At 44.3% G+C, this 17,319-nt stretch overlaps 1 protein-coding gene across 1 annotated transcript in view; it reads right to left on the minus strand.

Annotated features, from left to right (window-relative positions):
• Positions 1 to 17,319, minus strand: part of NIPAL2 (NIPA like domain containing 2) — a 65,933-nt gene that overhangs the window by 23,966 nt on the left and 24,648 nt on the right. The window contains exons 4-5 of the mRNA XM_083186982.1: positions 17,162 to 17,221; positions 1,843 to 1,964 (exon numbers count right to left, since the gene is read on the minus strand). Of these exons, the coding sequence (XP_083043108.1) occupies positions 1,843 to 1,964; positions 17,162 to 17,221 (182 nt within the window). The remainder of the gene's footprint in view (positions 1 to 1,842; positions 1,965 to 17,161; positions 17,222 to 17,319) is intronic.

Here is a 17,319-nt window from a genome sequence, read left to right on the forward strand (position 1 = left end):
GAGCTGACGCTTACACTAATTGGTGTCAGTCAGCTGTCAGTGCAGGGAATGCTAATGAAACGCGCTTAGTGATGCAAAATGCAGAGTTATTCCTCTGGAAGAGGGGAACGATCTCATGCATATCAATAATAGATTAGAACGCGGATATAGGTTTCAGTAGTAAAAAGTAACATAGTCATACTTTTATTTATTTATTTGTATTTTGGGGGGGGGGGGGGCGGCTGTAACTTTTAGTTCTAGAAGTAACAGGAATCAGTGGTCAAACTGGTCTATGAGATCTACAAGCAGTTCATGTTTTCCAGACCACCTGTGGATCTGTAGAATGCGTCAGTAAGGAACGAATGCAGCAGGTTTCAAAATGTGACAGTTAGTCATGACTGCATCTGTGCTAAATCAGGAATGTCCAATCTATGGCCCTCCAGCTGTTGTGAAACTACATATCCCAGCTTGCTTTGCCATAGTTTTAGCATTCCCTAATCGCAAAACTGTGGCAAGGCATGATGGGACTCGTAAGGTCACAACAGCTGGAGGGCCATAGTTTGGACAAGCCGGAGCTAAGTGGTCTAAGAAACGTGACCTTTTGGTAGATCTCGAGGACCAGTTTGGCCAGCCTTAATTAAGCTACCTGTGTGCAGCATCCATTCTCCTCAGGGGGCTAGGGGGTGCATGGAGGCTGGGGCAGCCCAATAGCTTACCTTGGGGCTGGGATTGCCCCCAGCGCAGCTATGCCATTGCGGGTGTCCCGGCTGGTGGAACACCGGGTCGCACCGCGGTTGAATCTGGGTCCAAAAACCCAGGTATGACCCATTGTTTTGGTGTAAAAGGGTATAATCTATCCAACCCTACTCAATAAGCATAACACAACACTTCTATTCAGATCTAGGATTGGTCGAAATGTATCACAGGCGAGGAAAATTCCACTGCTATGTCTGTCTCATGAAACAAGGACCTAGATGAAGGCTATACTATGAATGACAAAGGCAATATAATATGTATGTAATTGCACTTGTAGGTACTTATGTATTAGCCGGGCGCCCGGCTACGCTACGCTGACAACGTAGCTTTGGCTATGCTGTCAGCGTAGTCATTGCGGGGCGCCCTGCTAATATGTGGGGACTTACGGCCGGTGGGTCGGGCTGGCGGCGGGCTGAAGGAGGTGCGGCAAGGGGAGGAAGGTCGGCCAGCGGCCCTGGCAGCGCGGCTTCAGCGGCGGGTGGCCGGAGGTGGGGGGAGATCCAGGCGGCGGTGCTGAGCCGGGCGGCAGCAATTGCCGTCATTTAGCGTAGTGACCGCTGGGGGAGCATCACATGGTTTCCCAGCTCCCCCAGCGGCACTACGCTAATTGCGCCTGCCGGGGAGGACTGTCATGGTGGCCGGGAGTGCGGGGAGCCGAGTGCCGGAGACATCCTGGATGGTGAGTACACACTACACACACACACACACACACATACTACACGCACTAACACATTCATATCCCCACTAACCACGTCATACCCCCGGTGTCCACGTGGGCGTGGAGTCAATTTTAGAAAGTGTGGTGAGCGCAGCGAGCCACCGAGCCCGAAGCGTGGCGAGCGCAGCAAGCCCTGCGAGGGTACGCGTATCCAAGTCCCCTCGTGGAGCTCGCTGCGCTCGCCACACTTTCTAATATTAACTCCACGCCCAAGTGGACACTGGGGGTATTACATGGATAGTGGGGATATGATCCTTTATGTATTAGCACGGCTCCAGTTACGTAAGGGGCGCCCTGCTAATACATAAGTACCCACTTGTATTTCACAGAGCTTAATACGATATTTTGTTCTTTGATAGAAAAGGCTTCTATGCAGAAATATCACTTACCAGATAAACCAAAAACTGCCAGCTTATGACATATCGTTCCACTTTCAGCGCCGTCACATCTTGAGTTACATTGGGAGAAAAGGTTACAAGAAGATATGTTCCGGTGATTGCCAACGCCCCACCTGTAATAGAAACAAGACGTGTACTGAGACTCAGACGTGGGACAACTGCATATTACGGTTCTTGGACCTATCAAGTATTAATAAAGATCTTCACATTTCCCTGGCACCGACTGGGGAGTAGATGGTAAGATGTATTATCTAGTTATTGTATCATAATAAAACACAAAAGCCAAACTGGTCACAAGACAGTTATAAAAACAAAGATATATAATAGAATCATAGAAAAAGGAACATTTACAGCTATTTGAACGTAAATCTTTGCCAGTGCTCCAGCATTAAATTATAAAAACAATGGAATTGTCGGCAGGTCAAGACCCGCACTGTGAAGGGACTGATAGAGGAACACAACGCTCAGAAATAAATTCCTATCCATTTCTTAGATCACACAAAAACATATAACAAAAAGCTTAAAGGGCTAATACAATTTAGAACTGAAAATCATATAAATAGAAATGTACATTTCTCAGTAACGCTCTATAAACCACTCAACTAGAAAATATTTTTCTCCAAGAAAACGCTCCGTAATTTTCATTTTTATTTTTCTGACTTTTTAAGGTCAAGAACATGTATTTAAAACTTACAAACAATTTTATAAAAAAAAAAAAAAAAAAATATATATATATATATATATATATATATATATATATATATATCTTCTTTTAAACATTTGTAAAATATCGGTTTCAAACATCAAAACATTGCGACCATCATTATTGGATCATCGCAAAGGATCTGAGGGGGGGGTTTCATTTACATTTCCCAGGTGACAACCGCTCTGCAGTTTGTCGACATCCCAGCACACTGCATATGCTGTCAGCCAACAGCTCTGCACCGCACCACACTTTACACACACACATACAGTGAGTTGGGATGCAGATCTAGGCTCCTCCCCCAGAGCCCTGCCCCCCATGTTGCAACTCCTCTCACAATGGAGAAGACAGAAACAAGGTAAAGTTCCAGAACATTCTAAAACACATTTATCCCAAGAATATATATAAAATAGCAAAAAGCTAGCCCCCAAAAATACCATGCAGCATTGAGGTATTTATTATGAACAATGCAGGGCTTCCCATCACAAGCTAGAGCAGTGCAACTCTTTTTCTGTCACGCCTCTTGCGGAAAACCAGGGAGGATGGAGCGACACGACAGGACCTATTACAAGCATTAGTCATGAAACTGTGGCTTGCGATTGGTCCGACTGTTAAACTTTCCCTGCCTGCTCGCAAACTAAACTGAGCCGGGGCCTAGTGCTTGCATGGAGCAGTTCTGAGACGTCGGCCGAGGGTTACGGGATTCCACGCAACCGCTATATAATCCATGGCCAGCTGCAGACCAGTATGAGTCCATTCAGTTCCCTCATTCTGCCAGATCAAAAATGGTCAGCAGCCATACAATGTACTACAATGACCCACACGCTAAAGGCCATTTTCTCGGTGACTTGGTTGAGTAAGGCAATTTCCAAGAGTGTAGCTGGATCATTTTACAGCCTTACAATCTATTAGTTAACAAAAATAAAATGTGCAGATTGGATTGGTGATACACAATGGCACAGCTTGTGGTAATGCAGAAGGAAACCATCTGACATGGGGTATGGATCATGGGATAGACAGCAACTAGGTCGGCAAGCATTAGGTCGACACCACTAGATCGACATGCATGAAGGTCGACATGACTGAAGGTTGACATGGGTTAGGTCACCAGGGTCATTAAGTCGGTATGGGGAAGGTGGAAAGTCAAATGGTCGACAAGGGGTTTATCACCTTTTCTGTCCCGAATGTCTACATGGACACTGAAACATAGACCCGCACCCCCTGCTGCACTCGTCCTGCTTCGGGCACTATTTTATTCTTTCACCACGTCCTAATGGATGGTAGGACATGAAATACCGCCTGTCGGCACATGTCTGCTCCAAAAAAAAGTGATAAACTCCATGTCGACCTTTTGACTGTCAACCTTCCCCCTGTCGACCTAATGACCCTGTTGACCTTCCTGCATGTCAACATAATACTTGTAGACCTAGTGACCGTATCCCTTGACATGTTAGGATTTGATTCTTTATCTCTTTGCAGTCTGTGACAGTGGCTCCCAAACTTGGTCCTCAAGACACCCTAAAGATCCAGTAAGGAAATCAATGCTTGCGAACAGGTGACTTACTTAGTAGCTCATTTGTTTTGATTAAACACAGTGGCGTAACTATAGAGGGTGTAGGGGGTGCACTTGCTATGGGGCCCGGCGGCTGGAGGGGGGGGGGGGGGGGGTTGTGGGCTCATCAAACTACCCCCTGCACTATTCAGATGTTTTCTTCTTTTTTTAGAGGTCTTTGGCCAGCAGGAGAGCAGTGCCAGCTTGCCACAGGCGGGCAGGGGGTCCGGGCACAGATACTGGGCAGTAGAAGGTAGACGGGGGTTTGGGCTGGGTGACCTGTGTGTGTGTGGGGGGGGGAATACAGGGGACGTTGATGCCGGGCAGTGGCCTGTGCGGGACCCTTTCAAGATTTTGCTATGGGGCCCTCTAGTTACACTCCTGATTAAACCTTCTGTGCTTAAGCATGGATAGCCTTAAAACCTGGATCATTAGGGTGCCATGAGCACAGAGTTGGGAACCACTGGTCTATGACAGTAATTAGTTCTACATGGCATAAATAGCTGCACATTTCCTAATAGTCTGTTACACAGGTAGCAGCGGTATTTTGTCTCCCGCTGAACAACATCACAGAGCAGAGTAATAATCACATCACTATATCACCGTGACACAAACGCATCGGGTATTCTGTGTAATGCTTCGGAATGTGGATTTCTTCCCGGCTGATAAAATATTCACATACGGGATATAAATTATCTGGAGGATGGCACGCTGTTCCGCTTGGTGATCGGACTGTCCTCTTCTAATCTATCAACGATGATACATTTATATAAACAAGGTGCATCTGTATCTCTGCATTGTTGGAAAACGCAACGTAGAGTCTTGCTGGGCACAGTTGTATCTACGCTAAAAATGTACCCTATACAAACATAATATGTTTGAGCTTTCTAAATGGGGTTTTCAATACCGGACGATAGTTACGATTGTCGGAAATATTGTCCATTTCCAACAAGAATAGATTGAATTCAATGTCAGTTCCAATCTTTTGACTTTTGGAAGCATTTCGAAAGTCAAAAAAGTAGTGGATCAGTGAATCCACGTCTTTTTTGGTCGGAAACAGGCACTATTTTGCCAATTTAGCAGATATGACTTAACCCCATGGGTGGTATGCCCGGGCTCAGCTGCGCTGCCGCAGCGGGCTGTCCCGGAAAATTTCCGGGCATACCACCAATATAGAATAGGTGCGTGCCAGTGGTGTCCATGCAGCACCTATAGAGCCCCCCATCCCCCCCCCAACCCAACCCTTCTGGTCCCCCCCCCCCCCCAGTCACCTTTGCTCCGGCGATCGGTATGCCGGAGCTCCCCTGACCCGCCCGCCAGCCGTCACTCATTTTACAGTGACGTCGGGTATGGTCAGGAGCGCTCAGGCACCCGAGCCGCCGCGAACATCCCCCAGCCTGCCGCCCATGTCACTGCTGAATGTGACAGGCGGCTTAGCCAGGGGGGAGAGCGGCAGCAGGGAAGCTCCGGCGTACTAACGCCGGAGCGGAGGTGAGGGGGGCTTCCAACTTTCTGTGGTGGGTATTGCTGGGGCAGGACAAACCTGCCCTGGTAGGTTTGTCCTGCCCCAGCAAAAACCACCACTCAAGGGGTTAAAAAGGTCAAATCCGCAGTGCAGAGTCCTGAATATTCAATCATGGCTGCTATATTTCTGACTATCAGAAATATCATCCAGGATTAAATACACCCTTAAAACTATTATATAGGGGTAAATATAACAATCTGCGACGCAGGCTTCAGCAATGTCATGACAAGTCTCTCTGATGTTTTAAAGGGGCAATCATTTAAAAAGCAAGACCAAGCATTTCATTTGGGATGCGGTCATTTGGTCTACAGCATGATGGTCGACAGTCATTAGGTCAACACTATTAGGTCGACATGGGAAAAGGTCGAAATGGGTCTAGGTCGACATGTTTCTAGGTTGAAAGGTCATTAGTTCGACAATGTCTAGGTTGACAGTCAAAAGGTCGACATGGGGTTTTTCACTGTTTTTTGAGCCGACATGTGCCGACAGGAGGTATTTCATGCCCTACAATGCACTAGGGCGTGGTGGGAGAATAAAATAGTGTGCTGGGGATGCGGTGCACTTGAAACGGTGTCCATGTCGACGGTGTTGACATTCAGGTAAAAAAAACAGTGAAAAACCCCATGTCGACCTTTTCACTTTCAACCTAGACATTGTCGAACTAATGAACCGTCGAACTAATGACCTGTCGAACTAATGACCTTTCCAAATAGAAACATGTCGTCCTTTTCCCATGTCGACCTAGACCCATGTCGACCTAATGACTGTCGACCATCATGCTTTAGACCAAATGATCCCAACCCTTTCATTTAGAATGTACAGTATAGTGCATTAGAAAAAATTCATCTAAAGTCCCAAGAAAGAGAAACAAGACAGCAGGTGGCAGGTGCATATTAAGGGCCTGATTCAGACCTGATGGCTGCTGGGTACATTTTGCAGAGCCTTGCAATCAGGTAGTCGCCCCCCAGACAGAGTGAACCCGCCTTGTGCAAGTTTGCGAATTGCCATCCAGCTGAAAATCCATTCGCAACTCAGTCACCATCAAATTATTTCCCCAGTCTGTGCAAGTGTACGTAACCCTGACCCTTCCACAACGGTGCGACGGAATTAGGCTGGCGCTGACGTCACCGGCCCTCCCTGAAAACAGTTGCCTGAGCTTTTCCTGACACTCCCAGATAATGGGCACTACCACCCACAAACCGGCTTCCTGACACTCAAGTTGTGAGGGATTTCCAAACTGAGTAATTGGTGTTTTTGTTGCTGTTTGGCCTTATGCGCGCTATGGTCCATACACAACGTGCACCGCTTGAAAAGGATCGTCTTGCGAATTCACACAACAGCGTCTGAATAACCCCCTAAGAGAGGAGGGGACCAGTTTACGGTCTTCTGCCAGGCCTATGGTTTACATACAAATCCGATGGTGTTGGGTTTGCACATGTACAGAATAGGTCTTGCAATACCGCTCGCAGTTCCGTTTCATTCCCGATGCATTGTTTGGGGGGTACGGAACCATTAGTTAGAACGCAGGCGTGCAATCCCATTTTGACGGCATGAAGGGTCCATGGATCAGACCACCAGCCTGAATACGTTTCAGATTATGCCGGTTGACCAATGCCTGGAAACGGATTCAGTATTGAATCCCGGCGGTCGAGATCCCGGAGTTCAGAATCCCGACGCCGGAATCCCGACAGACGAAATGCCGACAAGGGGGGGACGTGGATCGCCCCCCCTTGCGGGCTCGCTGCGCTAGCCACGCAGCTAATTTATTCTCCCTCCAGGGGTGTCGTGGACACCCCAGGAGGGAGAATGTGTCGGCATTTCGGCGGTCGGGATTCCGGCGTCGGGATTCTGAACGCCGGGATCCCGACCGCCGGGATTTTAACTGCATCCCCTGGAAACAGGATACAGTCATTAGGTCAACAAGCATTGGGTCAACACCATTAGGTCGAAATGTAGAAAGGTCGAAAGGTCAACACAAGCATTAGGTCGACATGGGCAATGTAAACAGTCAAAAGGTCAACTTGGAGAATAAAATAGTGTGCCGAGCGCAGCGAGCCATGCGAGGGGATGCTGTGCTACGTTTCAGTTTCCGGTAAAAAAAAACTGTGAAAAACCCCTTTTGAATGTCAACCTTGCCCGTGTCGACCTAATGTATGTGTCAACCTAATGACTTGTCCACCTAGACCCATGTCGACCCAATGCTTGTTGACCATTCTCTTGTAGACATAATGATCCATACCCCTGGAAACATTGCAAACCGCAATGACCCGGGGCTGCGTCCTTAGAGGCAACACTCTGATGTCACCAATGCAAAGAGGAGCCGTGAATCTCCTACAGACATCTCCTGCTGCATTTACGTACACAGAATTGCACAGCAGCTTCTCTGCGCGCATGCTTTGTGTTCATACGCATTCCCACATGCAGTGTGCACTTGCATTTCGCCATACGTATTGCACTTGTGTGAGACACCGATGTAAGACCAGTGGTCATCCGACCTTAATCGTAAGCAATGCTAGGAGTTCTTTTCTCATGAGTTAGAAATAACAGCAAGCGAGAATTAACGGACCCCGGGTGTGAGGAGCATCATGCATTTATAAATCACATTGTAAATAAGTGAAACATTTATTTTAAAGCAATTACTGTGCCAATTTTTAGTTACAATGTTGATCTAAACCCGCCGAGCAGGGCTGCAGACTTCAATATCGGAGGAGAATGATATACTTGTACTCCTGCAGCCAAACAAATATTTATGAGATGATACATCTGGAATGCGAGTTCTCTCCGCGTACACCCTTCCCAGAGGAAAACGCTGAATTATACAAACTGTCAAAGTTCTTTCAACATGAAATAATTACTTCCATATATGACAGTATCTGTCTGATAAGAGTATTTCACTCAGCCCTCCAATGCCACTGGCATGGATCAGCGGTGTAAACAAGAACAGGTTATGCGCATTCAACAAACAGCCAGTTCCACCCAGACAGCATGAACGCATTTCACAAGCCTGCTCAGTCCAAGAGCTCATAGCCAGTTTGGGCAACGCTGATCTGTAGGGTCTCGCAGCAGGCCAGAATTTAATGAAGAAAGGAATGTTGATGCACCTCTTAAAAAAAAATGGAACCTATAAAAAGCAACAGCCTCTAAAGCCATTGCGGAGTTAAAGGGATAATGCACATCTTAGAAAGGTTTTACCTATTACAGCACTGTCATTTCTTTTTCATTCTACAAGTGTCCACATACAGCTATCCTCCATGCGATACATGTGGCGTTACGCATATAATGTGAGCTACGGGCTCTGTAGAGCGAGGCATGGTTTTAATGAGTTTTTACATTAAATAGCATCTTATATGCAGAACAGAGTGAATATGATGCACATGCAGCTTCTGCTGATTAAAATGTTATGTGGCAAGTCTATATGCGGTCTGTGACTTCTGCTGTATTTGTATTAGAAATGGAACAGTACAGTATGCTCCTGGAAAACAGTGTAAGGTAACATTTGTAGGTACTTGTTTAGTTTCACGGCAGACGATATATCGGATGCAATATCGGCCGATACGATTTTTTACCTGTTCATAACCCCACTATCCACTAGGCATGGAATTCATTTTATATAGTGTAGCGAGCGCAGAGAGCCACTGAGCCAGAAGCGTGGCGAGGGGATGCGGATTACTGCGATCGCCACTCTATATAAAATCAACCCCATGCGTAGTGCATAGTGGGGTTATGAACAGGTAAAAAATCACATCGGATCGGCCAATATATCGGCTGCCGTGAAACTCAACAAATAATCAGAGCGGCTGCCAGTACACGAGCTCTGATTGTCTCACCCGCCAGTGCTGCATTTTAATTGGCCGCCGACTTCCTGCATTAAAAAAGCCAGGCTGTGCTTCGGGACCTGCTGAGTCGGGCGGTAAGTGAAGGGAGGGAGGGGGGGGGGGGGTAGATGAAGGGGGGGGGGGGGGTTGCCTGCTACCTCCCGCACTGATAGCTCAGCCACTGGAAATCAGTCCCAGACCCCAAAAATGTAGATGTAAATGTAGATATGACACTTATTTTAATCAGCAGAAGCTGCCTGCCCTTCGTGCTCCATTCTGCAAATGAAACACCATTTAATGGAAAAAGTTGTAAGAAAAAAGACGACCAATGCTAACAAGTCAGGACATGACTAGAAGGGCGGTTTAACATGAAAGGAGGATAAATGAATGTGGACACATCTGTAGTTAGATGTCTGGGCACACAGATTTTGCTGGCAATATAAACATACTGTAAAAAAATAGAGATGATTCCAAAATCATCGAAGGTCTATGCCCAATGTCAAATACTGTTGCCATCAATGCGGGAGAACCATACGGTTTACTGGCATCGATGGTATAGAACCATCAGATGTGTAACAAAAATGTTATGCGAGTGCTGGTACACGTAGCACAGCTCATACCCCTGACCCCAGTTGGCTGTGATTGGTCAATCAGTAAAAGAACAGGGATGACCATTGGTGAGTGACTGTTGGTTTTTACCATCGATGACCACTCACATCTTGACCCATCGATGGTAACCATTAATAGTGAATGCACAGATGCCCATAAGTAATATAAAATCATGTCTTAACACATTTTTTTAATTCTAAGCCTGCATCTGTATTTTCTTTATGCTTTAGATTTTGTCATATGACAGAGAGCAGACATGTGATGAAACACATTTGGTCTTGATCGACCAAATGGTACCGTATATCAGCTGTATATCGGTGACTCGCTCTACAAACTCCCTTTGCCAATTTGAGACAATATACGGTTATTGGGTCATGCAGGAAGGTCGACAGGGTCATTAGGTCGAGTCAAAAGGTCGTCAAAGGTCGACATGGGCCGACATGTGCCCTATCATCCACTAGGGCGTGGTATGAGTAATGATTCACACCCGTTGAGACTGCTGTTTTGATTGATCATATGCAGCGGAATATCTTTTATGAGGTATGAATGTAATTGATCTTGAGAATCTTCCCATTTTCTAATAATTCTATAAATGTATGGTATACCGGGATTGCGACGAAATCCCGGCGGTCGGAACCCCAGCGGTCAAAATCCCGACGCCGGAATCCCGACAAGGGGGGGATGTGGATCGCCCCCCCCCCTTGCGGGATTGCTGCGCTCGCCACACAGCGGGCCCGGTGACTCACTACGCTCGCCACACTAATTTACAAAGTGCAGGGATTTCGGCGGTCGAAATTTTGACAGCCGGGATTCTGATCGCTGGGATTTCAACTGCATCCCGTTATACCTAATTGCTATAAGTGCCATTTCCCAAGAGGATCTGGGTATATTAACAAATCTAACATTCCCAACAAACCAGTGTGGACTCGTTGTGTGCTAGAGACATCTGACTCTTGTTAACGTTGAATTAGCAATACCAATTGTTTTTTTTTTTTATTCTACTGAATAGCGATATATAGAGAGATCGATAGAAATATAGATTAATTTACTCTTGACATCAGACTTGTACAGTTTAAGTTCCCTAAGACTCTAACAGAAAACTACTGTAGATGAATTACTACGGACAAGAAAACAAGTACCGGTAGTAAATCACTTTTCAGTTTCCAAGAAAACTGATTTTCTTTCTGAAAGTCGCCTATTCTCGGCTGTCATATCTGAGGGGGTTATTCAGCAAATTGCAATGCGGGATTTTGGTAACAAAGAAACAATATGGAATGTTCACAGTAGAGTTGTAATTGACGTATTGCGAGCGCCTCAGTGAAATTCTTTACAACAAATAAACCAAGGAAGCACTCGGAAATACAGCCTTAGCCTTGATCAAAGGAACGCCTCCTTTACAAAGACACAAAAGCAAATGACAAGAGACATAGGGCAATGGCTGATGTGAAGGTAAGCGATAACCGCTCATACCTTACCGAACAATGGTATCCCAAGGTTAACACACTTTGTACACTCAATATCGCTAATGATGCGCATTCCTGCTCATTGTTAATGATGATTGACAGCTACTAAACATGCAGGTCTATTTGGCTATTTAGCCATACAACCAGCATGTTCAGCAGGTCCTGGTGACGTCACTGGACGGATGATACCATTTAGTGTGTACGCACAATATTGGCTGTGGGTCGGCTAGTAGTGTGTATGGGGCTTTAAGTAGTGAGATCTCTGATATTTCATACTGCCTCAGGGGCGTAACTGGAGCGGTGTGGGCCCCATAGCAAAATCTTGAAAGGTCCCCATAGCAAATTCTTGAAAGGTGCCCGGCATTAGCGTCTCCTGGACCTGTCCCCCGCACAGGCCTGGACCTGGATAAAACCCTCGTCTACTGTCCAGTATTTGTGCTGTGCTGACCCAGATCCGCTGCCTGCCCGCGGTGAGCTGGCACCGCTCTCTTTCTGGCCAAAGTTATCTAAAAAAAAAAACATCTGAATGGTGCAGGGGGCAGCTTCCTGGGCCCGCAGGCCCCCACAGCCACCGGGCCCCAAAGCAAGTGCACCCTCTATAGCAGGGATGGGGAAGATTTGGTCCACCAGCTGTTGTTGCAATACATATCCCAGAATGCTTTGCTACAGTGTTAGCATGGCCAAATAGCAAAACTGCAACAGTGCATGCTGGGATGTGTAGTAGTAACGGCATGGAATTGCCTTTAAATAATTGAGTCACTAAGGGTAAATTTATAGATGGGAGTTCTATTAAAGATAGGATGTTGACTATAGCAATCAATCAAAATCGATCAATTACCTTCTAGAAGGGGATAAATAAGTAGAATCTGATTGGTTGCTACAATCCCATCTTTAACAGAACTCCCATCTTAGTAAATTCACCCCTTGTAATCAAATGACAACATCCTTAATTCTGTGTAAAGAACATAGGGGCCCCAGACTGGTCTTTCACCCACCCCTGCAAGTCTACTCCAGTATTGTACACTAAAGGCCAACATAAAACCCACATACAAAACACATCCATCATACAGAACACAATGAATATAATACAGCAGTCTTAAAATAAGAACCCCCTTAAAATAATAATTAATAAATCAATCAATCCATCCAGGACCGCCCCTGTTAACCAGCGACATATGACGGCAAACACAGAATGATAGGAGATACCGACAAGCATATGGCAAACGTCTCATTCATTTTGTTCAATTTGGTTTCAGAATAAAAAAAAAAACCCAATATTTTCTGCTTCCAAGTAAATGCTAAGTCATTTCTGGACCCAGACATGGAAAAAATAAGGCAAAAAGCGGGGGCTTGCATTCCTCAAAACATGTGTATGCCATCTGAATCCTTGTCAAAGATGACGGTACTAATCTGCATCAATGAGGGAATCCTGAAAATAAATAATGAGTTATCCAGGCAAACGGTAGAAACTGACTACTTTATTTTATATTTAAAACCGTAATTTATATTACACGGCATATCGGTTATTGGTTGTCACCCGACACCGGAAACTGGATTTCAGAAAACAATTTAAACCCCCTCCTTTTAAAAAAAAAGTATACAATGATGAAAAAAGGGGGGTGGATGGGTATTAAATAAATGACTGTAGGTGACGATTGGATGTAGATTGTGTGGTGATTGGGCCCTTTTCTGTCCTGGTGTGGACCGATACCGATCCGATGCGCGGTCCCGCGGGTCGGTCGTTATTCAGATCCTACCTGCAGCAGGTAGGATCTGGAAACGACCATACTCCCAGGTGCGGGTCGCCATCGGATCGGACCCGCTCACGGTGCACATCGTGAGCGGGTTGTGGCCCCCGCGTCATCGTGAGCGGGTCGGAAGAAACACTGAAGACCTGCTCACATCGTGCATCGTGAGCGGGTCGTCCTGGTGTGTACCCCGCATAAGGCTAGAGCAAGCAGCGCGATAAATACCTCCCAACTGTCCTAATTTTTGGAGGACAGTCCCATTTCTTTGGGACTGTCCCACGTCTCACCCATGGATGAGTGTCCTGCAGTGGGGGTGGGGGGCAGTTAGGAGTCCCTCCTACCCATCGCTGCTCTGCTGTCCCCCTGTCTGTACATGGAGACAGGGGGCATGGTCAGCAGCTCCCACATTGCTGGCCATGCCCTCATACTGATGAAACGGGTCGTAATTCCGAAATAGAGGCCTTACCATAAAGTTACGCTCCCTTTTCAGGGTGGCGCCCACTATAAGTGCATGTGTGCCCCTCTGTGTCCAAACTGCAAGTGAGTTTGGACACAGAGGAGCACACATGCACCTATTTTGCTGCATAAATTTCATTGGGAGACCCACCGTTTTGAGGTGACTAGCCAACCATAAAAATCAACCCTTTTCTGAATTCTACTATTAGTATAGATCCTCCAAAAATAGGTACGTCATTTGTACCTGCATACCGTAAAATCGAACTACACTACTAAAGGTGGAGGGAAAATTACTGATAGCACCAGAAAGACCTTCAATTAATACAGATAACTTCTATGATATGAAACGTATAATCTGTGAGGCTCCGCCCATTTTTTTTCGATCAGTGAGATCTAATAAAGGACCCGAGAGATTTTTATGTATAAAAACCAACACCCCTGATGAAGTCTCCTTGTGAGACGAAATGCGTCGGGTACCATGTTCTCCAATATGAACTGAGAGAAAATACTCCAATTCCAAGGAATAACTGATAAACATCTTTTTATTATGCAGTGTTTTAATAAAAGTTTTAAATCTACTTCCGTATGATTTGTGGAAAGACAATTTACTAAGAAGTATTACATACATATATATATATATATATATATATATATATATATATATATATATATATATATATATATATATATACAGGTTGAGTATCCCGTATCCAAAATGCTCGGGACCAGGAGAATTTTGGATAATGGATTATTCCGTATTTCGGAATATTTTAATATTCCAATGATGTATTTTGAAGTATCTTGCATTTATGATGTATAAACACATCAAACACATGAAATGCACACAAATATATTTTATTTGTTCAAAAAACAAGGTTTCAAAACATGAAACAAAATTTGTGTACTATCTCAGATATTGAATTTGAATGCCAAGCAATCATTTTCTTGTACATATATAGTCCTCAGTAGTGCTGTTACAAATGTCCCCAGTGAGTCTTTAGCAAAAAAATATTTTTTTTTTCACTTTCTGGAATGTATGGTTTTCGGAATAATTCGGATAACGGATATTCGGATACGGGATACTCAACCTGTATATATATATATATATATATATATATATATATATATATATATATATATATATATATATATATATATATTTATTAAGGAAATTATTGAATTGAGTGGTCACACTTTACATTTGTTACAAATGATATATGATGCATTGGTTTGAGTTGCTATTAATCCCCATTCAGCAATAAACAGAAAACTCTACAACTCAAGATACTAATTTACAGAATACAGCAAGCCAATATCTAAAAGTCATATTTGCTGCTGTAAAGAACGAGGTTCTAATGTTCAATTATGTTTCATTTTACAGAAACGTTCATTGTGAGTACAAATCTCATTTCAAAAGTAAAATTGCTTCTAAATGAGATTGCAATAAAACATTTCAAAAGTGCAATTAGAATCCGTTCTGTTTTGCATGTTTAGCTATTTTTTATTGTTGTTTGTTTGTTACCGAAACAAACAAAATGCAATTTTTCTTCTTTGGCAAAGAAGTATACACAGCTTAACGATGAGGAGTCTACGGTTCATCTGACATGAAAAAAACAACCGTGAGTTATGTGTTGTGGCTGAAGTCATTTACAATAATGCAGAATTGTAAACCGTATAACTATCAAAAATTCAATACTAATAATTTACTCTAGAAGGCATGTATTATTGGGGAGAATTAATAATATCTATTGTTTATGTATGAGAACACACAGATGATTTGATTTATTTTTGTTCGCACAGAAATTACTTATTTAATACTAGGTAAAAAACACAAAATACCAGCAGTGTAATATTTATTGCGACTTCATTTTTTTAATTTAACCCTTTGAGTGCCAAAATATTTTTTTTTTTATTTTTAGTCAATTTCATGGCCCTTATTCAGATCTGAGCTCAGTACAAATTTGTTTGGAAAATGGGCAAAACCATGTGCACTGCAGGTGGGGCAGATTAAATATGCATAGAGATTTTGTTTCTGTGCAGGGTAAATACTGGCTGCATTATTTTTACACTGCGATTTAGATTTCAGCCAGTATTTACCATGCACAGAAACAAAATAACTCACACAAAGCTAACTCTCTCTATACATGTTACATCTGCCCCACCTGCAGTGCACATGGTTTTGCCCATTTTCCAAACAAATTTGTACTGAGCTCAGATATGAATAAGGCCCACAGTTTTGTTGATTGACTGCATTAATAATGGTAAATGTGTTCTATTTGAGTGCTATACAAAGAAAACAGAAGATTAAATGAGGGAAACTGGGACATTTCCAGGTTTGTATTCTATATGATGAGAATCATTGTCCTGGGAGGCCTCACAGGCTAAAATTTTAACAACAAAATCCATATGGCTAAAATGAGCAATATAAATGATTTCTCTGTACAGGCTTAATTGAAAACTTCACCAAACCTAAAGTACTAGGAGATATGAGTAGGAACCTTATCGCATTCATGCATGTATAAATAAATGAAATAAAAAGTTCTATATTGCCCATGACCTCGGCTTCACTGCCAGCTATTGTCCTCTGTTATCAGCTACATATGTTAGATTCTGAAAGCATCCAAGCAGTGTCTATTAATAAGTTTATTGAAACAAGAGCATGGGGGGGGGGGGGGACCCACGAACCCGGTTGACGGATGCTGCTGCTGAGTCATCTAAATCAATGAAACCGACATAACTACAGTAGTTCATTACTAAAACTGGACAGTCTCCCATTTCCACCACACTAGCGCACTCGGGGGGGGGGGGGGGGGGGGCGGGGGAGGTCTGCGTAACCAAAACTCTCCCCTGACCATCAATTTTTTTCATGTAAAAGAGACGCTGCCCTTGATTTAAGCCCTCATCTGACATTTGGCTACAACCCTTTGAAAGACCAGCAAATCGCTGGTTGTGCAATGTGCACCCTCCCCTCAGACCGCTGTCCGATCCTCTTCCTGTAGGCTCTTGTAAATGCTTAATAAAGTAATGTATTTCAAGTTTCGATTATTACAGTCTTCTCTCCGTGGGAGAAGTGCTGAGAGGAGATTGTCAGCAGCACTTGGTGCCTGATGTAGACATCATCAAGATCCGCCCCCAGTACGGCAAATCCTGCCATTTGTGGGTCTTTGGGGAGGGGGCGGAGCTAAACGGCACAATTTGCATCCTTAGCCCCACCCTTCCCCCCCCGAAAAGCCACAAATCATTGGAAATTAACGCTGCCGCGGGGGAGATGCAGGGGGCCACCGGTATCCGAGAGTGTTGCCCACCTTTCTGAATGGCCGGTAGGGGAGACCCGATTTTCGGGAGCCTCCCGGGCCATTCCGAGAGGGTAGGCAACCCTGATAGATATTTAATTGACTATTACATTTCATTTATCTATCATCTTAAAACGTACACTTACCTATTACATCTGATGCCCTCAGAGATTCCTTTAAAAATACAACAGATATTGCTGCACTTCCTGTGCAAAGGAAAGAGAGGTACGTTATCAGTCATAGTAAAATGCTTAACATATCAGGATTTAAAAAGAAGTATTAATAAGTATACACCCTATAGCAG

The sequence above is a fragment of the Crinia signifera genome, chromosome 5 (genome assembly GCF_055691185.1).
Source record: "Crinia signifera chromosome 5, ASM5569118v1, whole genome shotgun sequence".
Classification (NCBI taxonomy): Eukaryota; Metazoa; Chordata; class Amphibia; order Anura; family Myobatrachidae; genus Crinia; species Crinia signifera.